The following is a 27801-nucleotide window of genomic DNA, read 5'->3' as shown; positions in this document are numbered from 1 at the left end:
TAAACCCAGTTTGCTGACACAACCAATCAGCACACTTAAGCTCTTCACAAAAAGCCTGTACAAAGCTCTTCCTTGTTATTTGCACATCTTGAACTTTCTCTAGCAGCCAGGCTACAAACATCATTCTTTAAGGATTTGAGTTTAACCATAGTGTACAGAGCCTGGATCAAACAACCACAAATGATGTATGCAGATCATGGATCAGATTCCTCACTGTCTTTATTGATGGTAGTGACTGTGTTTGGAAAGTCAAACTGATCTAGGTGCAGTCATCCAGCTCCCTCTGAGGGGCTGAAAGAGAGGAGACAGCCTCACCCCAGTCAGTAGGCATCTTGCTCCTTTAGAAATAACTTAATCCTTTAATAACACTCATTTAATCATCAGACTGCACAGTCCTATAAAACGCACATACACACACACAGCAGTGAAATCATCAATCATTAGATCTGTCATCTCTTCAGAATATCCTGAAAACAAGAGCTTAATGACCTCAGACTTTATCTGAAGTCAGCCAAATGGTGCAGCACAAGCAGTCTTTCAATTTTAGACTTGCAGAGGGACGGAAGACTAAACAGCGAGCCATGTGCGCGGGTATGAAATACCGCATATGCGTTTCTGTCTGTCACGTTGAGATCATTGTAATAACAAAAACAGACTCTTTATCGCGAACACATGCATGCAACATTAACCCAGACAGCACAAAATAAACAAATAAATAAAGCTGAACCAAAACAAATTATAAATAAATGAAACAAAATCGAAAAAATAAAACTTTTTTCTCTCTATTCCTCCAGCTAAACACACTTGGATGCAGATGCAGACAGGGGGCCAAAACTGAGAGTCAACTCATTAAAGTGTTTTGATGCCCGAGGGTATGTTGGATAGCTGACTGGCCACTCCGAATTTAGCGCTGCAGCAGTAGACACATGTGGAGCTGGACACTGAAGCAGAAGTGAATGGGAAAACTGACTCAGAGTAGTTACACAACAGTGTTAATATGCTTGTACCCTCTTACTCATTTATGAGCTTTTGTACAAGAGAAGCTGTCTGATGAGTGGAGGAACTTCAAATTTTAGTGCAAAAGCAAGAATTGCTGACGTAAAATGATCTCATATTAATTAAGATGTAGTGTGGTAATGCATACCTTGAATTCAAATATGCTTTAGACAAAAGTATATAGCAAATGTATAAATAATACAATGCAAGAAGATTTATCTTTTTGAATTACCGCAGACGGTATTACTTCAGTCTTCAGGTCCTTTAAGTCCCACAAATTCTTTGGTTTTTCAGCATTTTTGTGTATTTAAACCTTTCTTACTGATGCTTCAGAAGGAAACACAATGCATTAAGAGCCAGGGGCTGAAAACTTTTTGAATTTGAAGATCAGGGTCAATTTAACTTATTTTGTCTTCCTGTAAACATGTAAGTATTATCTGTAACTTCTGAAGGGCAGTATTAAATGAGAAAAAGAAGATATTTAGGCAGAATAAGAAACATGTACACATCTTCATTCTTTTCAAAAGTTTACACCCCTGGCTCTTAATGCATCATGCTTCTTTCTGAAGCATCAGTCACCATTTGAACCTTCTGTAATAGTTGCATATGAGTCCCTCAGTTGTCATCAGTGTGAAAAGATGGATCTCAAAATCATACAGTCATTGTTGGAAAGGGTTTAAATACACAAAAAAAGATTTTTCTGAAGAACAGCATGCAACTGTTCAGGACAAACAAGAGACTCATGAACAACTATCACTAAACAAAATAAACACAGCTGTGGATCATTCAGTTAATAACACAGTACTGAGAATCAAACTTTTAAATGGGGTCATTTTTATAAATTCAACTATTATTTTCTCTTGTGGACTATATGTAAATGTCTTTTATGTGAAATGTCTTATTCAGGTCGGTACTAAATAAAAAATAACATGCATTTTGTATGATCCCTCTTATTTTGTCAAAATAATTAACATTTTGCAGATTCTGCAAGGTGTATGTAAACTTATGACCTCAACTGTAAATGCAGCATTGGTGATTTAAAAAAAATGTTAACATTAAAAAACTTTTTTTTTCTCCATTGCTTTGCATGAATAATTCATCTGATTAAATGAATCCTGCTGAGCTGAAAGCTCTAATTTTAACCTAAAATACTAATGGTAAAAAAGTGCATGTCTATGTACTGCTGGCACTACCTGTTGCTATTTTTACCGCAATAGAACTCAGAAAATAAAATACTCATACAATGCCACATTGTGTGGCTTTTAATTTTAATTTGCAGTAGAAGGGAAACAAGAAAAGTCATCTTTACTGCTTTCTTAGCGATAAGAAGAGGAGCAAAAGAATGGGAAGATGCCTGTGGATGAATAAAACTTCCTAAAAACATGTGTCTTTGTTCTCTCCACTTTAGCCCTGATTCCTGCTTTCAGTAGACCATGGCTACTAAAAGAACTTACAAATGGCAGAGACAAGAAACGCTAGATGCAATCCTGGCAGGATATAAACATGCCACAGCCACAGAAGGAGTTTCTCAGCACAGATTTTACGTGATATCTGGGGGCATTTAGACTCCTTGTGGGGACAATCGATGGTACAGCATTTGGTTTAAGCCTATGCTTATATCCATCACCACCTGAAAGCTCTTTCAGTAGCTGTGGCCATCATATGAGCATTTTATTCTCCAAGTTGTGTATTCAGAGTTATGTTGCATTAAAAATAGCAACAGGTAGGCCCAGTAGCTCATCAAGTGCAACCATTTTACGTCGAAATAATGGTGCCCCCCACATCCAAAGTATGTATAAAACAATGTGGATTTTTAAAATAACATAAGTATTTCATGGGTTTTCTAACACATGTTTTAGTAAGAGATCATTTATGTCATATTAAGCCATACAAGTCTTAATATACCGTAAGAAATACAGTATAAACTATATACATTTATTTATATATAGCTACATAGCTATAACTTAACAAGAATGACAAGTGTTTCTAAAACACAAAGTTTGAAAATCACACACTGTTTCTCAGTCTTTTCCTCTCTTTCTTTCTCCCTCTCGCCCTTCATCAAGATTTGGCATCTGTTATGGCAAGGCTAAGCCACTGCTCTGGCACAGAAGGAAGTGCCAGGTGTCCACTGGCACAAAGCCTTAGTAGATGAGGCAGTGGTTTTCTATTTCTGCTGTGCCACACCCTTGGCCCTGTTAAGAATGACATCGACTTCATATTCACTAAATTTACCTCTGAACTCACAGGGTTATTCATAGCCTACTGCTGCAGCAGTCACCTCTGTCCTTCTGCTACAGCACTGCAATGCCATGACCGGTGAAAACAAACAAGTCGGCGGATTAGCTGCTAAGAATAGTTAAGTCCCTCTTTGATTATGTCAGAGTAAGTGAGATGGCAAGCACTTGTCAGCAGTCATGGTCTGGTTGGCCGTGGTGCCACAGGTCTGCCTACCTCATTGTCTGTCCCTACATCCAGCATAACAGGAAGGCACTGCTGAGGCGGCATTCCTCCACAGGCGGTGTAGAGGGCCAGTTTACCCACAGGGATGCCCATGCCATAGCAGCCCAGATCCCCCAGGCCCAGAATCCTCTCTCCATCTGTCACCACCACGGCCTGGAAATAAGTACAACCAAAAATACTAAAGTTATTAAAGGGGACATTGGATGCAAAACTCACTTTTACATGGTGTTTGCATATAAATGTTCATTTACACTTTTATATTCCCTAAAGAACCTAAACAGTCTAAAATCACTTCCTTCTTTGTATTTATATGCTTTCATCCCGGATTAAAATGGTTCTGTGATTGGCTAGGTTGGCTTGTAAGTCCGCCCTCCAGCAACAACAGATTTTCTGCATTTATAATCACATTTTCACATATTCACAATAAACCAATGAATTTAAAATAACAGCATGAGCTGTGTAATTCAATCCCATTACCGGACGCAATTGATCCCAAAACAAGAACAACATGTTTTTTCCGTTAACATTGTGATGCTGATGCAGAAGGTGTTTAACATTTTTACTGCCTTATTTCATGCCATCCCGTACATCATTACCTTAATAACTTTTAAATGCTTAACAAGCAGATTAATATGACTTCATGGCATCATTTTCACAGTGCAAGTCATATAAATTTGGAATCAATGCCTTTGGAATTGGTGAAACTCTGGGGAGTTTTAATTTGTGTCTGACAGTTATAGTTCTGGTACATTGTGTAACAGGGTGGTGTGGATGGGAATGGGCAAAACTCACACGAATGTCCTTCTCTGGCCAGCTCTGAAGTAGTGTGGAGATGTGGGAGCGGTCGTGAATTGTAATAAATAGGCCCCTAGAAAAGAGAAAAAAAAACAGAGTTAGTGACAAAACCTTGACAACTGAATTGATTCTGCTTTGTGTCATTTTAATGATTGATTTTGGAAAATTATAGTTTCTCCTGTCATGTGACTCATAACATAGCCTGGCCTGTTTAAAGAAAATAGCCCAGAATAAAAATAAATATTAATAATAATAAAATAATAAAACAGTATGCAATAATCAAGTCTTCTGAACAGATACAATTTTTATCAATAGTATTATCATTCCTGCAGCGAATAAGAATGAATCAATTCCAATTAACCTCCCAGTAGAAGGTTCTTTCATTCCCACATGTGCTAATAAAAAGGAGTCTTTTTTATACCCACCCATAACCATCTTCACGTAAATAAATCAACAGCTTCAACTCTGGGCTACTGGAGTTTCTCAAAAAAGGTTCTCAAATGCAGCTGACATGACCAATTGTGACTGAATTTTGGGAGATGGACACTGATAATTGCATATTGTGACATGTTACACTTTGCACTAAAAATACGAAAAGGAAGAAAGAAGAAATCTATTCCAACCAAAAGTTTTTGATGGCTGAGCATGGCTCTAGGGGTGGGCGATATGACCAAAATCTTACCATGGAAATTTCATAATTATTGTTACCAGTGTCAATATTACAAAAAAACAAATATTAGCCTAAAAAAAAAAAAAAACCTCAAACTGAAATTTGACAAATAAACAGTCAGTTATTAACAAAAATAAGAAACAAATTAAAAGCAAAAGGCAAAAAAAACTACAATAGAACAAATAAATAAGAAACACTATGTACATTTTATAGAGTAATTAATGTATAGTGTATAGTGTAAAAACACTGCATATTCTTCACTATGTAAATTAAATATATATTTCTTTTTATTAAAGTTACATACGTGATATAGTTAAGAGCAGTGAGATATTTTCTCTCTTTTGAAGTTTGATTAACATGAATGACAGACAGCAGGAATATTAGACTGCTGTCACTTTAAGAGCTTCTCGGATCCAATACTGTTACAGGTGTGTTTTTTCTCAGCTGTTTGCTTTCACTTAAAGGCACAATATGTAAGTTTTTGCCACTAGAGGGCGCATAGTCAAAACAAACATAGAAGTCGGCACCTATAGCCTTAGTGGTTAGTGCATTGACATATAGTGCAACTACGCTCATGGCGACCCGAGTTCGAATCCTGTCTCAAGGTCCTTTGCTGATCCTGTTCCCCTCTCTCCTCCCAGTACTTTCCTATCAGCTCTCCACTGTCCTCTTATAATAAAGGTGTAAAAAGCCCAAAAATATAACTTTAGAAAAAAAACAAAAACAAAAACAGAAACAAAATTTCTACTAGTTGACAAATTTCTACCAGTTAATCGTAACATAAGCCGGGTTTCCATCCAAAGTTGTGAATTTAACTTATGCGGAAAATTGTAATATCACATAAAACATTTGCGTACAAACACCGTTTCCATCCAACGAGTCAAAGAGAACAAAATAGTCACTTCCTGATAAACTGGCACTAAATCACTAAGAAAAGTAAGAGAAGCCACTGAATATGGTAATTTTCATATCTAATACATTACTTGTGCCTCAGAGCGAGCAGACAAAACTAAATAAATTCGGTCATTGCTTTCGGAAGTGGAAGCCTGCTACTTGGGAACGCAGACGTATAAGACAGTTCTGGGAGGCAATTTTACAGAAATACTGTGATGACATACTTTGCTCGGGCATTTCAGAATGACTATAACAATATTTCACATGCTGTAGAATGAGAATGGTCAGCTGGTTAGTCAGATTTTTCCGTTGCATAGCACAAAGTCACATGACTTTTTTGATGCATATAGAGAAATTTATTCGGCAAATGCATTTCCATCTTCCATTTTTTGCATTAAGTCTATTTTTGCACAAGTCAAAAACCACCTCAAGTGAGCAAAAATCTTTTTATTTGGCATTTACTTCACTCGTTTCTGATGCGATACTTCAAAATGTGCATTAAAAGAGTGATGGAAACATAGCTATAGGCTATATTGGAAATAGATGCCTCTATATACATTTCTGCAAAACTGAAAAATACATACCTATATGTACGAATCACTGCAGTTTCCAGTTGAAATGAACACTAGAGGCAGTAAAACTCAGACAACTTTTATTCCTTTTCTCACAAAGTATGATTTACAGATATAGAGTTTTGATTAATAAAGCCTGATTTTCACACAATTACTTGCAGAATATTATAATATGGCTTTAAAACAATGTCAACATCCTGCAAAGTTTTGAAAATTGTCGTCACATATACAGCTTCATATGCATGAGTTTTCTAATTTGCTAGGTTTGCTTGGTAGCTCACGCGATACTGCACTTGCACTTGCACTTGCACTTGAGTAATGAAGCGCTCCGGTCTAAACCCCGTGACACTACGGTATGACAAAACAGCTCAAATCTTGAGCGTGACTTTTTATAACTGTATTTGGCTAGTTTATGTGTGAGTGCCAGACATTGTTAAGCACTTTGGTCAGCCACTGTTGTTGTTAAATGTGCTATATAAATAAAATTGAACTGAACTGAACTGAAATCCACATAAGGAAGTCAAAATAGCACAGCTGCATCAACAAATTTTGTATCACTTTTTCATTTCTTAACACTGTCAGGTTGGTTTAGGGTTGGGTTTGGTGTAGGGTATATTTCCAACAAAATAGAGCATTAACCTTTAGCGACACTCCCTGGATATTTGAATTCTGAACAGCTGCAATACGTACCTCAAGCAGCGTAATAAAAACGCAGCAATACGTGCCTGTACCAATGTAATAAAAATGTGCCACAATCACGTATTGAATGCGTGTTTTAGTGCCACTCTTTGGACATTTCACTTTGAAACTGCCGCGAAACGTGCTGTAAGGTACGCAATTATGGTGTTGCAGAAATGTATTTAGAGGCACGTATTTTTATGAACCTGAGTTGGTTATTCATGTTGACCGGTCATGATTGTCGATCATGTTTAAGTAGAGGTTATATCGATCCATGCCTAGAAAACTGATGAACAAATGCTCACTTTTGCGCACACTGACAGTTCAGTTTTATGTGTGGTCTATTAACAGTATTTGATCTTGGAGAGTGGTATTTCTGAGTTGCTAATGATTGTAGAAGATGTGGAACAGTTATCAATCATGGAATGAATAAATATGATGAACCACCTTGACTTAGCCTGCTCAGTTTTGTTTTACATAGACTTGTACTTGCAAGTAGATACAAACAATTGCACTTAACAGTGACATTTCACATTTTTCTGTTCTTGGACTTGCGAAGACTCTCTCTGTCGCTCAAACTCTCTCTCTCTCGACTGCTCTTTTTCACTTTTAAGTTCTTATTTTCTGGTCTCATGAGATCCACTGACCGTAACTGGATGAGCAGGACTCCTGGGACATCTTTCATCCTGATCTCAAAGGTATCTCCAGGACATACACCTACTGTAGATCTTTCTTCCTTCCACCCACGACTTCATGGAAAACTCCCAATCTCTCAGTCAGCCCGAGTTCACAGAATCCATAAAAAAACAGATCATTCTTACATCTGGAAGAATCTTGAAATTAAACTTCACCAGGTGGAATTGATCCAAGTCCAAGAATCTTGACGAAAGATACGAATCTTTGGACAGGAAGAGCTCAGGCAATGACAGGAAGTCTAAAGATCTGTATATAATAAATCATATGACTCCAGGAATAAAGTTTAGACATCCTTTTAGGCATCAAGAAGATGTTGCTAAATTCCAGTGCAGCGGAAAAGGCGAATAAGAGCTGTTCCTCTGCAGCTGACCCACGGTCAAACGAAAAGCACACGCCTGGGAGCAGGGATCATGCTCGAATCACAAACATAATTGAGGATGCATGCTCTTCTGACCCAGAATTCTTTAAAAGCCATTCATCACAAAGCAACATGATAAAATATCCTTTAAAGCTTCAGTAAACAAACTTAAAAGTATAATAAATGAAATGGATAATACAGATTTTATCATTAATAGGTGTTCCAGTAAGCCTCGCTTGGATGTGTCCATTGGAGGCCTCACAACTGTCAACCATTTTCCTCACATTCAAACGTTAAAGGAGAGTAAAAAGAATTTTAAAGCACCCAACAAAATGAGAAAGTAAATGTGTCATTTAAAGCTGCCAGACACAAACTTGGCCCTTTTTAAAAAACATACTGTACTACCATTAAACCTTTAACAGTTGGTAAGACATTTTAATGTTTTTTTAAAGTTTCTTATGCTCACCAAGACTGCATTTTATGATTGTAATTAAAAATAACTATTTTCATATATTTTAAAATGTAATTTACTCATGTAATGTCAAAGTTAAATTTTCAGAAGCCATTACTCCAGTCGTCAGTGTCACATGATCCTTCAGAAATCATTTTAATATACTGATTTGGTGCTCAAGAAATTTTTTTTATACTTATCAATGTTAAAAACTGTCATGGTGCTTAATATTTTTGTGGAAACCACAACCCCATAATGGTAGTGTTTGTTATGCTTTAGAAAGTAGACCTGGTGTTACATGAGAAATTTTTCCCATTATCAGTAACAACCTGTTTACTTTTTTGTTTAATTTTTGTTCTGTATGCAGTACAACTTTTAAAATTCAAGCAAAAGCTTGTTTTTCAAAATGCTAACCACATACTTCAAAGTTTTTGGATTGATGGCTGTACTTGTACATGCAGGTTGAATCCGAAACTGCGATAAGAATCAATAAGCATAGCAACTGACGGACAAATTTACTCAACCCCCATGTCATCCAAGATGTTCATGTCTGTCTTTCTTCAGCTGAAAAGAAATTAAGGTTTTTGAGGAAAACATTCCACTATATACATTTTTCTCCATATAGTGGACTTCAATGGTGCCCAAAGGGTTGAAGGTCCAAATTGCAGTTTCAAAGAACTCTACACGAAGCCAGGTGAGAAATAAAGGTCTTATCTGTTAAAACGATCAGTCATTTTCTAAAAAATCAAATCAGTTTATATACTTTTTAACCACAAATGCTTAACCTCACGGATTATGTAATCACACACACATGACGTAAGCGAAAGTATCGACGCAGTGTTTACATAGTGAACGTGCAAAGAAAGTCAAACGTCCTTCACCAGAAAGGTAAAACAACAATGTCGGACGATTTTGAAGTTGGAGAAAAAAATTAGGTAGAGGTTCTTGCACTACCCAACCTCTTTGAACCGAAGTACACAGATGAAGAACTAATTGCAGTAAAAGTATATAAAATTTAATCTTTTTTTAGAAAATGACAGACCCGTTTCACTAGATAAGACCTTTATGTTTTGGCTGGGATCGTGTAGAGCTCTTTAAAGTTCCATTGAAACTGCAATTTGGACCTTCAACCTATTGGCCTCCACTGAAGTCCACTATAAGGAGAAAAATCCTGGAATGTTTCCCTTAAAACTAATTTCTTTTCGACTAAAAAAAAGAAAGACATGAACATCGCGGATTACATCGGGGTGAGTAAATTATCAGGAAATTTTAATTCTGGAAGTGAACTAATCCTATAAGTCTTGGAGATTTATAATGCAAGCTAATATACCTGCCAATGTAATGTGTAATGTGATTTATTGTTCATTTTACTACTGACTTTTAACTCATATTTAATGAAAAGTTCAAATTTCAGACTACCAGCTAATTAAATGAGGAATTCCTTTCTGATCAGATTCACATTACAGACTTCCCCATTTAACATTAATATTCCACTCATTTAGTTCTCTGTAAGTGCCAGTTATATTCTGCAACAATTAACTTGCTCTTCTAAAAGTCACTTGAGAAAAAAATACAGCATGGAGAGAGACAAATGCCCTGATACAAGATCTGAAATTTATAAACTAGTGGAGGGAGAGAATGAAGGGTCATGATACATTAAAGCAAAGCCGACCATTGGAAAACCCACAAAGAGGCCAAATGCAATCAGCTCTGAAAGCTAATTTTCACTGTATTGCAATCATTTGCCAATATCTGCAGCATTGACATATGGCTTTGTGTTTTCTGAAGAAAAAGCACAGTTCGGAAAGGGATGGTAACCGTTCGGAAAGAGGTTCTTTAGAGTCATATATACTCTTTGATCACAAGTACAAATCATCATTTTTATGTGTCTGTTCAACTACAGTATGTCTCTGTGCTCATTATGCAAATCTGTGTTTGCCTGCAGCACACTCAGCAATACTGAATCTTGCTACCTTGTCAAGCTAGATTTCCAAAATTATTCCGCTGACAGTCTAACTCTGAGGAGAAATCACACACCATGAAATAAGAAACCTTCAAATATGGTCTAACTGCTTTGATGTCAATCCTGAAACTAACCTATTGCTAAGTTTACTTAAATTATAAATTGTTCACGCATCAGAGTAATCAGTACATCATATAACTTTATGCAACAAACATCCAGGCATACTGTGACATTTCTCCAGCACTGGGATAAGTCTTATAAAATCCATTTATTCACACATTAATTATAAGTCAAGCGTGTAGTGCTGAGCAAGTCCTGATTTTGCTGCGTTAGATGTGTTCCTGGGTCAACATATTTTATTGACCCTGGAACAACATTTTAATCTAAAATTTTAATCTTGACCACATCCCTACACCTAAACCTAAACTTACCCATGAGTAATCCCTAAAATCAGAGGAAATGATAGATGACACTGAATTACAACCACCAAACACTGATTGTAAGCCTAAACTTCACAAAAACTATAAACTGTTTTTTCAAATCTGATTGGTTAATCACAATGTTGTTCCAGGGTCAACAAAGATGTTGATCCAGGAACACGTTGCACTTGGTAAAATCAGGTTCTGCGTAGCGCTGAAATCCTATTGTAATTGTTAGACAGTCCAAGGATCAGAATCTCCACATAGGACTGATCGGGCAGACCAAACTGTAAGTCTTACAGACTTCTACGTCTATGTCTGCATCGATGTCACCAAGGCTCACCCCAGTCAGCCTGATGGGGGCACTACAGCGATCAAAAGTATGAAATCGCTCATAACTCCTAAACTGTTTGCTGTAGACTCAAGTGGCTTATGCTGTTGGAATCCTTGGCTCACGCCAGACAAAATTAAAGCCTCAGATGTGTCCGTCAAAATTTTCGGGTATTTTGCATTTTTTTAAAAACCTACTTTTGCGAACATTTCCTAGGTTTTTCACCCAATCAGAAACAAACCAATGCAAGAAGATTCTCTGGAGAGTGAATATCAATAATTATCCGAAAAAAAAAAAAAGGTGACTGTCCATCGCAAACGGATGCCAAAACGTTCGAAAGGGGCATCTTTACCAAACACACAACTTGGTCTTGGACTTTTGGTCTTTTGGACTTGGTCCAAAGTGCCACAAGAGTCTATAAGGACATTTGCTTATCTCAAAAAACATGGCTACCATAGAGCGATGAACTTTGAGCACCTATTAAACAAGGTTAACAGAGGTTGACTGGATTGAAACTCAGTGCACCTGTCTGGCTCATAGCTCTAAAGGTCTGTGAGAAATTTATGAATATTGCATTTTTTAAGCGCATAAACAATTGTATGGTTTTTCACACATACACAGTATTCATATCATACAATAGACCTCCTCGTTCAGAACAACTTTGCCTCTAGAACCACTGCTGTCAATCAAACCTGACTGAGAATATGTGTAAAAACCTACTTTTGTGAAATAGCGTAAAAGTTTTTCACTCAATCTGGAAGAAATACTGCAGTACAATTCTCTGGACTCTCTAGGTCAATAATTACCACAAAATGTTTTAATTTTGGGGCGCTATAACGGGGTCTTTTACCAAAGGGGCCTGTCCAAATATACCCAAAAAGCCTATAAAACCTAAATGAAAACTCCACAAACCTGGTGAGCACATGTGACAGGTGATTCTAAACAAGCATGCAAAGTTTAAGGGAGATCAGACCTCAGATGCCACCATAACAGTCATAAATGTTAAAATAAAATATTTCTATGGTAAATTACCTGCATTTGCCAAAGATGATCTTTTAAATCAATGATTTAGGTGGTTACAGGCTTGCTAAATAATATGTAATGTCTTTTTTATATGTGCTAAATGCCTTAAAGTGCTTAAACCCCGGTAATTGCTGCTTGAAGCTATTTTTTTATCTATTTATCTCTATAGAGACATGTGATCATAAAGGACAGCGATATGGGACATGAGTTTAAATTATGTGGCTGGATATGACCAATTTGTGGCCCCAAAAAACACTGAAAATACAGTACTTTCAGCATGTGGTTACTGTTTTTTTGACACAGACTACTTCCTAATCCTGATCCATGAGATAATTATAGGACAGAAAGTTCATCTGAGTGGAAAGAAATGTTTGAGGAGAGGAGAGGAGAGGAAAGGAGAGGAGAGGAGAGGAGAGGAGAGGAGAGGAGAGGAGAGGAGAGGAGAGGAGAGGAGAGGAGAGGAGAGGAGAGGAGAGGAGAAAGGAGAAAGGAGACAAAGAACATGCAGGTATATTGTGCAAGTACTAAAGATCCCTCAAACATGATCTCAGACGATTATTATGTTTAGGAGTGGGCACATGGTCTTAGAAATGAAAGGCAGATTTAGGTTCCACCTTTATGAACCGCCTGTGATATTTATCTAGCTGGCAAATGGAAGTGTGCCCAGAGCGGGCAGTGTAAAATTAAAGTTCTGTAAACATTGACTTGCTTCAAACGTCACTGTGGGGACACAATCCACTAACAATAAAACAGAGAGCCCAAAATCTGTGAGAGCGCTGTGTGGGAGTGTGCAAGGGCGTGCGTTTGCTCTGAGGGCTGGAAAAGTGCTTGGCTGGAACGAGATGGAGGGACGCGGATGAAAAACGAAGAATCAGCTGGACAAACACACCATCCGTTCTTTCCAACTCCCTCTCCCCTCTGGTCTGTGCGGCCCACTAGCAGCAACAATAGACTCCTCTCCACCCAACTGCCGACGGCAGCCAAACTTTCCTCTTTTCCAGTAAGAGGAGCGCTTTGCATGAGACGTTCATCTTTCTGAACCCGCCACCCTTTCCTTAAAGCCTGTGCAAAGTGCAAAGCCATTTCAGCTCCTGAAATCAGAGAATTATAATCCCAGACCATCATCGTCAGACCCTGAGTGGCAGTCTGAGGTCTGCATTGCTCTCATTATGAGAGGTCCACACATGTCTGAGGGCTTTTTAGATTAAAAATTACATCTGAGAAGAAATAAACACAAGGACTGAAGTGCATGTAGATGGTACTGGCCTTTCTCCTTCAATGAAATGTGGTGCAAATCAGCTGCTTTTGAATGTCTGTGGGTCAGAGGGGGCTGTCCGTCTATATTTGTGGGAGTCACAGACAGTTCCCCGACCCGGCATCCAGACAGCCAGAAGAGTCAAATTACCCTAGCTTACATAACAGTGAAACACACACACACACACACACACACAATGCTAATGGAATAAGCTCTCTGCAGTCAGAGTAAAAAGGACAGATAAATTATAGCCATGCTCTATTTTTCCATCAATTACTTTGCAGGAATTGTTGCGTTTTGGCATAACGTTGGCTATTAAACAGCTGACATGCCTAAAAAGCTACATCAAATAACGTAACAGGCTCATTGTGCCACAAGATTACTTCTACTCTACAGCAAAGGCCAAAACTGCACTAACATCCCATATGAAAATAGTATTAGTTGTGTCTGACCACACAGAGACTCTTTTAAGGAAAGTTAATTCAGACAGCCTTGGAAATGAATTAAAAAGCAAAGTTATAACGTTATTAAAAATTGCCTGTGTGACTATGATTTATAGATTGTGCAGATTTGGTATATTTTTATAGATGAATGTGGACTGCATTTTCTACAAGCATGTAAAATATAACAGTGTCTTGTGGGACAACAGTACACAAATCACTGTTAATGCGATCCACGTCTCATCGGACCCCATTTTGACAGAAGATTAATGCAAGGTTCATGTCAAGTAGTACAATAAGCATGACTTTGATGATTTAGTGAAAAAAAAAATAAATCTTATTCCAAACAGTTTAAGATTAAGAGAGCATCTTATGATTACACTGTAAGATTTTTAATATTTTTAAAGAAGTCTCTTATGCTCACCAAGCCTGCATTTATTTGATCCAAAGTACAGCAAAAACAGTAGAATTTTGAAATATTTTTACTATTTAAAATAGGGTTTTTTATTTAAATCTATTTTAAGATGTAATTTATTCCTGTGATTTTAAAGCATCATTACTCCAGTCAAATGATCCTTCAGAAATCATTCGAATATTCTGATTTGCTGTTCAAAAACATTTATTATTATTATTATTATTATTATTATTATTATTATTATTATTATTATTATTATTATGTTGAAAACAGCTGAGTAGAATTGTTTCAGGTTTCTTTGATGAATAGAAAGTTCAGAAGAACAACATTTATCTGAAACAGAAATCTTCTGTAACATTATAAATGGCTTTATCATCACTTTTGATCAATTTAAAGCATCCTTGGTAAATAAAAGTATTAATTTCTATAATGTAGTTCCCAAAACAAAAAAAATAAAATAAAAAAAAATAAAGAAATAAAAAAAAAATATTATATAAACTTTTTATGTCAGATAAATGGTGATCTTTGGATCTTTCTATTAATCAAAGAATCCTAAAAAAAGTACTCAACTGTTTTAAATAATGATAATCATAATTATAATCATAATCATAAAATATGTTTCTTCAACAGCAAATCAGCATATTAGAATGATTTCTGATGGATCATATGAATTCTACTGTTCAAAAACTTTTGACTGGGAGTGTATCTAAACTTTGATACACTAAATCTCTCTGCAAAAATAAAAAATTAATTAATTAATTAATTAGTAAATAATATGTACAAATTCTATAATTTATAATATATGTTATATAATATAATAGTACTAATATAATATAATATGAATATATTATATTATACAATTTAATAATAAAAAAATTAAAACAAGTAAAATATCAGAAAAGATAAATACTTAAGAATGTCACACAATTACATACGAGACAGCACAGGTTACTTTTTGTATGAAGTGTCAGCTTTCAAATTGTGTACTTTTGTAAGAAATTCAAACAAAAAATCCCACTTTGTGGCTCTTTAATGTGTCATGACAGACTGCTGTAGCATATTTACTAGCTAAAGCATAAAATAAAAATGAACGAACATCAGAAGGTATCTTATTTCGACTACAGAAAGATGTCAGTACACACTATTGTTCAAGTTTAAGTCCACTGAAGTTAATCCACTCTCCTGTCTGATTTGTTTGTCAAACAAAATGCAGATTCTGCATCATGACTGGTCAGACCGCCTGTCAATCAAGCTCAATGCAAAAGGTCAATCGACAAAACATTCTTAACCGTCATCACCAATCACATCAACACAGAGTCCTGCAGGGCTAGTCAATGTTTCTGTAAACTTGTGAGATGTCCAAGCAAATGTATTGTATAACATCCAATCTTCTGTAAAAGCTGTGACCAATGAAAAGTCATTTATCTTGTATTTCTATCCCAAGAAACTTCCTCAAACAATGGGAATCATTCATGGATTTCACCTTAAGGGGTATAAAAAATTAACTTTCCTCACCCCATTTTACCTCAGATTCAGTGGTGCATCTTCTCTATTGGCCATGTAGGTGCATGTAAAAAAGTTTGGGTTAGGTGCAAAGTGGACAAATCCTATAATCAGAGAGAAAATTGTAAAAACAGCCTGAATTGTTTATGACATATTTATTTAGATAAAGCTTTTATCCAAGCAAATGCAACAACAATATATTCCAAAGCCTCTTCTGTTGACTGTGGGTGTGCTGCACCCATGGTGCCCATTGAATCTCTGCTATAGTGTGATTACTGCCAATTTTCCCCTTGGCATAGCATCCAAATCATCTTGAACAGCTGTGTTTATGTGCCTAATGAGAATGAATATTCAAAGAAAAGGTCTATTTAGACAACATACCATGGGTAAGGTGCACTGCATATAAAAAGGATTCCATAATCACAGTACAGCAGCACACCTCTTAAAGGAGGGGTCCACTTCCAGAGCAAAAATTGACAGATAATGTACTCACCCCTTGTCATCCAAGATGTTCATGTCTTTCTTTCTTCAGCCGTAAAGAAATTATGTTTTTTGAGGAAAACATTTCAGGACTTTCTTCATATAATGGCCTGGTATGATGCCCCGATTTTGAACTTCCAAAACGCAGTTTAAATGCAGCTTCAAACGATCCCAAACGCGGTTGTAAAGGAAGAAGGGTCTTATCTAGCGAAACGATTGGTGATTTTCATAAAAATAATACAATTTATATACCTTTTTATGTCAAACGCTAGTCACTCTGCCTGAACTGTTTTTTTTCCGGTTCATGACAGTTAGGATATGTCGAAATATTCCCATCTCATGTTCTCCCTCAACTTCAAAATCATCCTATGTCGTTTTACCTTTTTTTTTTTATGGGTGTTTGATCTTCTTTGCATGTTCACTTGGGTCAGTACTTCTGCAGTGATGTAGGATGATTTTGAAATAATTATTTTAAGTTGAGGGAGAAAATACGATTGGAGTTTTTCGTCATACCCTAACTGTCTTGAGCCAGAATACACAGAGTTTAGGAAGAGCAAGACAAGATGAGCGTTTGAGATTAAAAAGTATTTAAATTGTATTTTTTAAATTAAAAAATAACCAATCGTTTCGCTAGATAAGACCCTTCTTCCTCGGCTGGGATTGTTTACAACCGCATTTGGGATTGTTTGAAGCCGCATTTAAACTGCGTTTTGAAAGTTCATAATCGGGGCACCATACCTGTCCATTATATGGAAAAAAATCCTGAAATGTTTAACTCAAAAAAACATAATTTCTTTACGGCTGAAGAAAAAAAACAAACATCTTGGATGACAAGGGGGTGAGTACATTATCTGTAAATTTTTAATCTGGAAGTGAACTTCTCCTTTAAAAAACACTGTAAGCAGCTGAAGAGTGTGCCATATGTCATCAAATTATCCACTTAGTTTGGACTTTGGTAGCATCGAATGGCAGTCAATGACTTTTTTTATCTTTCACATCTCTCTGAAATTTTGACACTATGGAGATGTGAGCAAAAAAAAAAAAGTCTGACACTAAAGTTTTAATGATAATAAACTCCCACATAACAAAATTATATGCACAAATGGAGAGGTGAATTGACACGGTCATGCAATTTCGTTTTTGCTAAAATGCCTGTCAGGCTTTTTGAGTCCTCATTAAATGTGATTAACATCCTGAGATACAATATATTCTGCGCTTTTTTATGCACATCATCCTTTTTGAAGTACTGGATTGATGTGCAACTTTCCAAGTTGTTATAAATCCCCAAGGCTAAGTGCACATACAGGAAACATAAATGCTGTAATAATGTCCCATAAAATTTAACAGGTTGTTTAAGGCCACGAGTCCCTACCTGTACGTGTGGTGTTCACATCTACAAACAGTTTTGGGCTCTATCCACATTGATAATCTGAATTTTAAATGTCCTGTGACACATAATTTTTACTGAATTTGCATCCGGAACCAAACATCAACAGTTTTGCTGAACTGAAAATGAGCAACATGACAAGTTGAGATTAATGAACTGAGTTTTTGTCCCTAAAGGTTACTTTCCCACAGTTTTGAGGAGGACAGAATTGCCCACAAGCTTATTTATTTTACTAAATCACATTTAAAGTCTCTCCAGGCTGAGATTTTGTTTCCCACAGGAGTTGTTGGACTTATTGCAGCTGATAAAATAATAAGGCACTAAAATTAAATGTAGAAGCGTCAGCGCTGTGACCTATTGGATGGGGCCTTTTTTAAATATGACACCACACAGAGTTATAAAACGCTGCAATAGCATTCTGCACAGCAATAGAGTCTGAAAAAAAGAGTTCTTTCCTCCCCTTGAGAAAATCATAGCACGCTGCATAGTGTTTCACAAGCCCTTATTAAACACACTCTGGCATCTTCAATTCATTCCCAAACTATTAAAAGATTTCTTTACGGTCAGGCCAAAGATTTTGTGCTTTGACTTCCCTACTTCACTTTATTTGAGAGAAACAGTACAGGCAGACTGGAGTCTGGAGCTTGACTTAGTACTAAACCTCATATACGAGGGTTTTTTCCTGCTAAACAGGTTTAAAAAGATTAAAGTTTGTCCAAAAAATGAATTCATTATTGTATGACTTTCTTCTTCCATTGTACACAAATGGAGAAATGTATAATAATATACTGGGGTTTTTCTCATGCAATTATATTATGAAAGAACCCTAAAAGTTATTCAACAAGTGCAGCTGGGACTGTTAAGTTCAGTCCTTAAGTTTATCATTCACTGATATTTCTGCTTTCACGAACCGGATCATTTCAGTTTGTAAACGTATCATTCAGTCCAATTCATAAAACGTAAAAGCACACTTCATTCACTAAATGGACATGCTACTTCTCCTATGTGACATGAACTTTTAATGGTACTTCAACATTAGGTTGAGTAAATTAACAACAGAATGTTCATTTTGGTGTGAAATGTTCGTTTAATATCTTCTAGCCATAAATTCTGAACACTAAGCTTTCATATTTACCATTTTCATCTAACTGAATTGTGTTTTCATGAGCTGTTCCATGAAAAAAATGATCAAAACAACACAATAATTGCACGATGACACTGTATCCAAGTCTCATGCATTCCTATATAATCCTAAAACAACAGACTACAAGCATTATGTGATTTCTTAACCATAAATCATTGTACAATGTCTTATCTCTGTAAAACAGGTCATAACATGCTGTCGTAACATTATCAAAATATTCTAATCACTCGTGCACATGGACCTCAGAACCTCTAACAAAAAAGCATGATGTTCAATTTGATGTTATTACAGGCTGCTTATTTTATGTATGACTTATGTTTTTGTAATTTGCTACACTACTTTAAAATGAAGATGTTTTCAATGTTTTTTTAAAATCCACCCAACCAATGAGTGCAAGCTTCTTGCCAAGGTGACTGGAAATTAAAACAACATCCAAAAGCCAAAAAATGGCACGGACCCAGACTAACACATCTGGACTAACAGCTAAGCTAAAGTAAAACATCTGGACTGTGAATTTTTTGGCCTCTGAGACTGAAGACCACAGGTTTAAGAGTATATAAAAATGCAAATAAGTATTACAGCATTGTTTGCGTGTACAACACCTGTTTTTCTCTATGTGATATATTTTATTGCCCCCTTTCTAATAGCTGACACTAAAATCTGGTAAATGTGCATTGTTAACCTTGAGGTCAGAACAGTGTATTTGTACAATATGTGAGAGACACTGTGTCAGGTGCCTTGATGCTCCCTTGAGTGGGAGATTCCTGAAATCCTTTTAGGACTATAAAGGGATGTATAGCTCAAATACATCTTCAAGTGATAAGGTATCACACTGAAAGCTATACTCTAAACAAGGCAACTTCATACACTGTAACAAAAAAATGACCGTGATTTTAATGGTAAAAGACTGTAAAGATGCTGCAGTAAAAACCCATCAATTGGTTAACGGTAAGTGCCTCTACTACATACGGTAAAAAACTGTATCTGACATTACATGTAATTTTACGGTAGTATACTGTTTTTGGAAGTGGAAAAAGAACGTACAATGTACAGTAAACAACCGTAAATTGACATTCCCAGAATTCCCCGCATTACATTTCACATTTCATCAGTACTTCCATAGGTTGGTATATTAACATTAGATCAGTTAATGAAATTATGGTATTTAAATGTAAATTTAAGTTAAGTTTGTAAAACATAATCTGCTGCTACTGTATTCTTTATGGCAAAATTCTGGCAACCACAGCTGCCAGTTTTTTATTGTGAATTGTACAGATTTTCTTTTTTTACAGTGTATTTTACAATTTTACTAAAATTAATTGTATTATGGCCTAAGAAATATTAACACTTACATTGCCATTCAAATGTTTGGGGTCACTATGAGGTTTTTTTGTTTTTTAATTAACACTTTTAACAGGAATGCATTAGATTGATCAAAAGCAACAATAAAAGCAAGTATAATTTTACAAAATATCTCTATTTCTATACTGTTCTTTTGAACTTTCTATTTTGTATCTATTAAATTAACACTTTTATTCAGCAGGAAAGCATTAGGTTGATCAAAAGCGACGATAAAAACAAGTATAATGTTACAATATATTTCTATTTCTATGCTGCTCTTTTGAACTGTCTACTACTTTGTATCAGTTTTGAAAAATTAATATTATCAACATTGATAATATTAAGAAAATATAAAAAATATATAATAATAAACGATTTCTGAACACCAAATCAGTATATTAGGATGATTTCTTAGGGATCATGTAACTCTGATGACCATTGTACTAAATTTTTAATATATTTATATATTTTTACATATTTTTTAAATGTTAATAAAAAGTCTGTTTGAGGCCACTGTACAAGTCTTTTATTAACTTCAATCAAAATTAATTCATCATGCCTAAATTTAGTATGTCCTGCAGCTTTAATTTCAATTTCTGGTATAAAAACCAGATGGAATTGCAAACATGCTGCACAATTTTAATAACCGGTATCAAAAAAAAAAAAAAAAAAAAAAAAAAGGACAATAAAGTCAACACCACAAAATGGTACTATTTCAGCTGCTCAAAACAGCCTCAGAAGTTTTTTTGCCCTCTGATCAATATCTCATCTTGTATAGAAAACTATTACACAAAGATGATTCTGACTCCTACTTGGGATAAAGCAGAAAAGCAGAACGTGCCGGCATGTCGCTGTGGTCGGAAAATGAGGTTTCTGAGTAACTGGAGGGCATTCACATCCATCACAGAATGGTAAACCATTCAACCTCTTACCACTAGGAAATGGGTTCTTCTTAAATAAGTCCTGATATTCAGTGCTTTGCATACTCTACAGCAGATAAATCACAGTGCATGCAAATTCACAGGGCAGGAAGACGCTGGGGGCCTCTAACACAAATGTTTTTTAAAATTGCTCTGGCATCTGGACTAGCACTTAACAACTTAAAATGTTCCCTAATTTTCAGTCTTATTTAATATTATTACCACAGTGTTCCATTGCTGGATACTTCCATGTGGAAATAACACCATAAAAACTCCCCATCACGAACAACTATATCAACCAAAACTGCCAACGCTACACCTTATTTCTTTCACCAGCCTCTCTCGCTTTAGGGCAAGGTTCCACAATTTTACAAGAAGGAAAGGAATCTCAACAACCAATTTCAAGGGGCAATTTCAATGATTTGTTACAGAGAAACATTGCCCTGGAATTGGGTAACAATGAATATTGCACAGATTTGAAACAAAATCAGCTATACAACCCCGTGGCTTCAAAATCGCAAAGGTCACAAAAGTCAGAAGTAATACATATCTATCTTTAATTTCAATGTACCAGTGCAGCTGGATCAAAAAGGCCTAACTTCATATATAACTGCAAGGCATATAGTGACTGAAGATAATGCCAAAGTGTTCAGTAAGCACAATGTGTGACAATAAAATTTTACATTAAGAAGTTTATATATATACCAAATGGAACAGAGAGAGAAATTAAACTTTCCACAACCTATGACTGTGTGTTTACTCTGGATGTGATTTTTATACCCCACCAAGTCTATACTACATAAGCTCTAAATTGTTTCACAACGTCCACAAAATCAGCGGGAGAATTCATCCCAAATGTTCTGCCATATTATTTGTCAAAACACTGTAATTCCAAACTTTTTTCCCATTTTTAATGCAAGAATAAATCTTGAACTGATGTTTTTCTGGAACCCAATAATGAACCGCTCAACACAGTTCCTGTGAAAAAGGTACAACTGCTTTATCCAAACAGGGGGTAAATGAAGGAAAAGGGAGTTTCTAAAGTTCTAGATGCTCATCGATCTTATCTTAGTGTGTGTGGGCCAAATGAAAGAGTGCATTTTAAATCTCTTTATGGGGGCCACAAAGTTTAAGGAGACCTGCGCACCCTATATTCTGCATAAATGACAACTTCTATAAGAAATCTCTGTCATTACCTCAGGAATAATAATAGACAGATATTCGACCACACACATACTCCACTTATTCCTTTCTAAACAGGTCAATAAGCTACTGTAATTAAACTGTGTTTTACACCCAAAGCAATTAGACAACTGCAGTTTTGCTCTTTGAGCTGCAAACTGCTCTGACTCAGAGTTCACCCAAAATTAACTAGCAAACCACTTGAGTTTTCAAAACAAGTCCAAATCTATAATGATGTGCCTGTGCCTCTTTCAAAAGATGACTTTATGAACTTAGCAAAACACAAAACCTTTTCACATTTGCATGTTTTCATGGTTCATACCTATTTGTCAACATTCCCGGACAAAACCCCTGACATTTCACGTAAAAGCCTTTTCTCATTTAAAAATTGTGGACCAGAAAGTTCATCCTCAGAAACTGGAAAGTCTCTGGTCTGCTTGCTTGTGTCTGGAGATCAATGGTGGGACAAGAGGGACAGCAGAAAAATCTCTTTAAACTGTCACTGCTAAAGGTCACCTCACACTGGGCCACTGTGTGGGGTTCAGAGGTCTGATATGAACCCTGCAGGACACAGGAAAGTTGACATGGTCAATTTCAGGATGGTTTTGGTTAGTCTGCTGATGCTGAGTGATAAGAAACTGGTTTATTATGCAGAGGCTGAGCACCTAAAGGAACACTCCACTTTTTTTGAAAATAGGCTAATTTTCCAACTCCGCTAGAGTTAAACAGTTGAGTTTTACCCTTTTTTAAATTCATTCAGCCGATCTCCGGGTCTGGCGGTAGCACTTTTAGCATAGCTTAGCATAGATCATTGAATCTGATTATACTGTCAGCATCTTGCTCAAAAATGACTAAAGAGTTTTGATATTTTTCCTATTTAAAACTTGACTCTTCTGTGGTTATATCGTCTACTAAGACTGACGGAAAATGAAAAGTTGCGATTTTTTTTAGGTCGATATGGCTAGGAACTATACTGTCATACCAACGTAATAATCAAGGAATTTTGCTGCCATACCATGGGTACAGCAGGCACAATGATATTATGCAGTGCCTGAAAACAGGCTAACTTCCATCAACATAACCAACATGACCACCTGCTTGCACAGGGAGACTATTTTCAGGCGCTGCGTAATATCATTGCACCACAAAATTCCTTGATTATTATGCCGGAAGCAGAGTATAGTTCCTAGCCTAGAAAATCGAAACTTTTCATTTTCCACTGGATTTAGTACGCGATGTAACCACAGAAGAGTCAAGTTTTAAATAGGAAAAATATCGAAACTCTTTGGTCATTTTTGAGCGAGATGCTAACGGTATAATCAGATTCAATGATCTACGCTAAGCTATGCTAAAAGTGCTACCCCCAGACCCGGAGATCAGCTGAATGGATTCGAAAATGGTAAAACTTAACTGTTTAACTCCAGGGGAGTTGGAAAATGAGCCTATTTTCAAAAAAAGTGGAGTGTTCCTTTAATATAACTGGAACACACTGCTACAGTGTTTCGTCTGTGTGTGAGATTCAAGACAATAATACCCAGCAGCATCTCACGCTGTGCATTTCATATTGTTGTGATTAGCACTCTAATCTGAGATTGTTGCTCCATCCTGGTGGTCTGTATGACACGTTTTAGAGGGAGGGAGTCTGTGTGTGGACATTTGTGTGAGTGTACTTACAAATAAAAAATTTGCTCCAAAGAGAAGAATCAAATCACTTGTTTTTGTCCTCTAGTCAGTGTGAGCTTTAAAGGGATAGTTTACACAAAAATGAAAATACTGTCATTAATTACTCACCCTCATGCTGGTCTAAACCCATAAGACTTTCGTTTATCTTCGGACCACAAATTAAGATATTTTTGATGAAGTCCGAGAGCTTTCTGACACTGCACAGACAGCAATGCATCTACATTCAAAATTTAGAAAGGTAGTAAGGACATTGTTAAAACAGTCCATGTAACATCAGTGGTTGAACCATAATTTTATGAAGCTACAAGAATAGTTTTTGTGCACAAAGAAAACAAAAATAACTTTATTCAGCAGTTTCTTCTCTTCTGTGACAGTCTTCGTCAGCAGCACCACACACGTGTTGTGGCACTCTCCTGTACACGTGGCGAAGGCTAACACAGAAGAGAAGAAATTCTTCAATAAAGTTGTTATTTTTGTTTTCTTTGCACACAAAAAGTATTCTTGTAGTTTCATACCTTTACAGATGAATCACTAATGTCACATGGACTGTTTTAACAACGTCCTTACTATCTTTCTACTATCTTTTCTTTTCAGTTGCTGTCCATGCAGTGTCAGAAAGCTCTCGGGTTTCATCAAAAATTTCTTAATTTGTGTTTCAAAGATGAACAAAGGTCTTAAAGGTTTGGAAACTACATTATCCTTTTAAAATTAGTGCAAACTTCTGTAATCATTTGTCATCTGTCATCTTTAAAAGAGCAACTTCTGTCATCATTTACTAATGCATGTCATTCCAAACCTGTACAACTTACTTTCTTTGTGGAAAACAAAAGATATTTTTGACTTCTTTATTTTCCACACAAAGAAAGCCAAAGTGTTACAGTAGAGGTCAAAAGTTTACATACACCTTGCAGAATCTGCAAAAATGTTAATTATTTTACCAAAACAAGAGAGATCATACAAAATGCATGTTGTTTTATTTTAACCTGAATAAGATATTTCACATACAGTCCACAAGAGAATATAATAGTTGAAACTATAAAAATGACCCTGTTCAAAATTGTTTATTTTGCTGTTCTTCAGAAAAATCATTCAGGTCCCACAAATTCTTTGGTTTTTCAGCATTTTTGTGTATTTGAACCCTTTCCAACAATGACTGTATGATTTTGAGATCCATCTTTTCACACTGAGGACAATGGAGGGACTCCTGTGCAACTATTACAGAAGGTTTAAACGCTCACAGATGCTTTAGAAGGAAATACAATGCATTAAGAGCGAGCTAGGGGGTGAAAACCTTTTGAATTTGAAGATTGGGGTGAATTTAACTTATTTTGTCTTCTGGGAAACATGTAAGTATCTTCTGGAGCATCAATATGAGTCCCTCAGTTGTCCTCAGTGTGAAAAGATGGATCTTAAAATCATACAGACATTTTTGGAAAGGATTCAAATACACAAAAATGCTGAAAAACCAAAGAATTTGTGGGACCTGAAAGATTTTTCTGAAGAACAGCAAAACAAACAAGGAATTCATGAACAACTATCACTAGACTAGAAAAAAAAAAAAAAAAAAAAACACACACAGTATTAAGAATCAAGCCTATGTAAACTTTTGAATGGGGTCATTTTTCTAAATTCAACTATTATTTTCTCTTGTGGACTACACGTAAACGTATTTTATGTGAAATATCTTATTCAGGTCAGTACTAAATAAAAAACAACATGCATTTTGTATGATTTCTCTTATTTTAGTAAAATAATTAACTTTTTCCAGATTCTGCAAGGTGTATTTAAACTTTTGACCTCAACTGTATATTTGAAATATTAAATTTCACACGTTCACAGAAAAAGTAATAAAGATTTGGAACGACAAGTGTGAGTAAATGATGACATTTTGGAATGTTCATCTTTTTAACGTGAAAAAAAACACAGGTTCAAAAATTCAAGTAATATTAGTGATATTATCAAGCAACAGATGAACTTGCACCAAAAATACAGTAATTTGACTAGACACACAGTCCTCAACAAAAGATATGGAAAGCTTTTCTCCCTCATTTTACTCCTTCTTTTTATCTTGCCATCCTAATGATGCACAATTATATGGTTAGTTGCATTTTAGCATAGCTTTCCCTCTGCTGTTCTTCCATCCTATCAGAACAGACCTGGAGCATATTTTTGGGTTTCAATCCTCCAGTTAGGAACCACTCTCCTATATCATAAAATCAGAAGTAATGAGTCTGCTAGGCATTCTTTCCAAATACTTTGCATTTAGGGAGATTGTGGAAGGCTCTGTGTAACATTGAGGGGTGTGGAATGCTCCAAAATTTCCCCTCATTTGAGGATCCTAGGAAATCCCTCAAAATGAATCACTGAAACAATGAAAAGACTTGAAATGCATTCTTATTTTTGATCACGTCCAGACCGAACTCACTCCACAAAATAGAGTGCTAAGGAAAAAAAGAGGCATAGTTTGATAGATAAAATTTGTGATAATGGCTTGTTCTTCACAAGCTAAAGAAGCACAGGAAGCAGAAAATGATAACAATCTCACAACATATGCCAAGCTCATCAATGAACTAAAGGTTATACTTATTTATACTGGCATATACTTCAAGAAGTTAAAAAAATCTGACAGCACAGCCTCCAAATTCCACCATACAATAGATTTCTGTTATGACAGGATGTATATTCAACTCTCCAGACAGATGTTTCAACTTTCCAGAAGCGCTCAGTTTCATTTGCCTGCAGGCGAGATATTCGACGATTTGTAGAACAATTCAAAAAGCAGAGCGACAATGCCAGGAGCTGAAAGAAAAGCTGTCAGTCGGATGGATGTGTTTGCTAAAGGAACGTGTTGAAGGAGAAAGAACTTAACTATAACAACAAATTAAATAACGTTCAGCAGTCTCTTACCGAGGTCTCCTGAAGGTAAGACCGTACTGCTGGCACGCTAGACCGACCGTAGGTGTGTACACAATGGGCATGAATCTCTCTACATCTGAGGTCAAGACCCGGTAAAACAGCTTCTCATTACGGTCTTGAAGGCTCATCAGAAAGACGTATCTGCAAGAAAGTAGAAAATACTGTAAATATGTCAACATGTATTAAAGGATATTTTATAACAAAGTTCAGCAAATGCTAAAGGAAAAAGCAACTAAAGCTAGAAAGCAGGACAGATACAAGGTACGGAGAGTAGCTGCATGGTTTTCAGGACATCTTGGGATTATATTTGCTCCACATTTAAAGGAAGGATTACCTAAAGCACCTACCCAACCATTTAAAGCTGATGTTACAGACTTATGTCTGCATAGACTGTTGAGTAAACTGGTCAATTTAACCTTAAAGTTTTCTGCCAAAATGGAGCTTCTGAATATGGTATGTGACAGGGAATCAGAGGACAGCATTGGTTTAGTCAGCCCTCTTTAATTCTTAATATGTGACTATGGTAGAGAAGAACAAGATTTGACCAACAGTCAGTAAAGTGTGACACCTCCTAGCCGTTTTTGAGTCGTTTCGATTCAGCTAGTGTGACACCAGCTTAAAAAAGTAACAAATCCTGCCCACATCCACAGGAGAGTGGGAAGGTATGAAAAAAGAAACAAAAAACATGAGGACTGAGGAGCAAATAGATGAAACAAAATGAAAGAGAATAATGCATTAAATGCTAAAGAAATTACTCTAATTGGATGAACAGAATCAATACACTGTCTTTTGCCTTTAATTTTGTTTTGCATGGTGGATTTACTGT

General features: G+C 36.1%; 1 protein-coding gene across 1 annotated transcript in view; it reads right to left on the bottom strand.

Annotated features, from left to right (window-relative positions):
* me1 (malic enzyme 1, NADP(+)-dependent, cytosolic) overlaps positions 1–27801 on the bottom strand; it is a 105324-nt gene that overhangs the window by 35158 nt on the left and 42365 nt on the right. Inside the window, exons 3-5 of the mRNA XM_051131396.1 lie at positions 26967–27116; positions 4252–4327; positions 3451–3612 (exon numbers count right to left, since the gene is read on the bottom strand). Of these exons, the coding sequence (XP_050987353.1) occupies positions 3451–3612; positions 4252–4327; positions 26967–27116 (388 nt within the window). The remainder of the gene's footprint in view (positions 1–3450; positions 3613–4251; positions 4328–26966; positions 27117–27801) is intronic.

Source organism: Labeo rohita, chromosome 16 (assembly GCF_022985175.1).
Source record: "Labeo rohita strain BAU-BD-2019 chromosome 16, IGBB_LRoh.1.0, whole genome shotgun sequence".
Taxonomy (NCBI): domain Eukaryota; kingdom Metazoa; phylum Chordata; class Actinopteri; order Cypriniformes; family Cyprinidae; genus Labeo; species Labeo rohita.
This window is presented reverse-complemented; position numbering and strand designations above follow the sequence as displayed.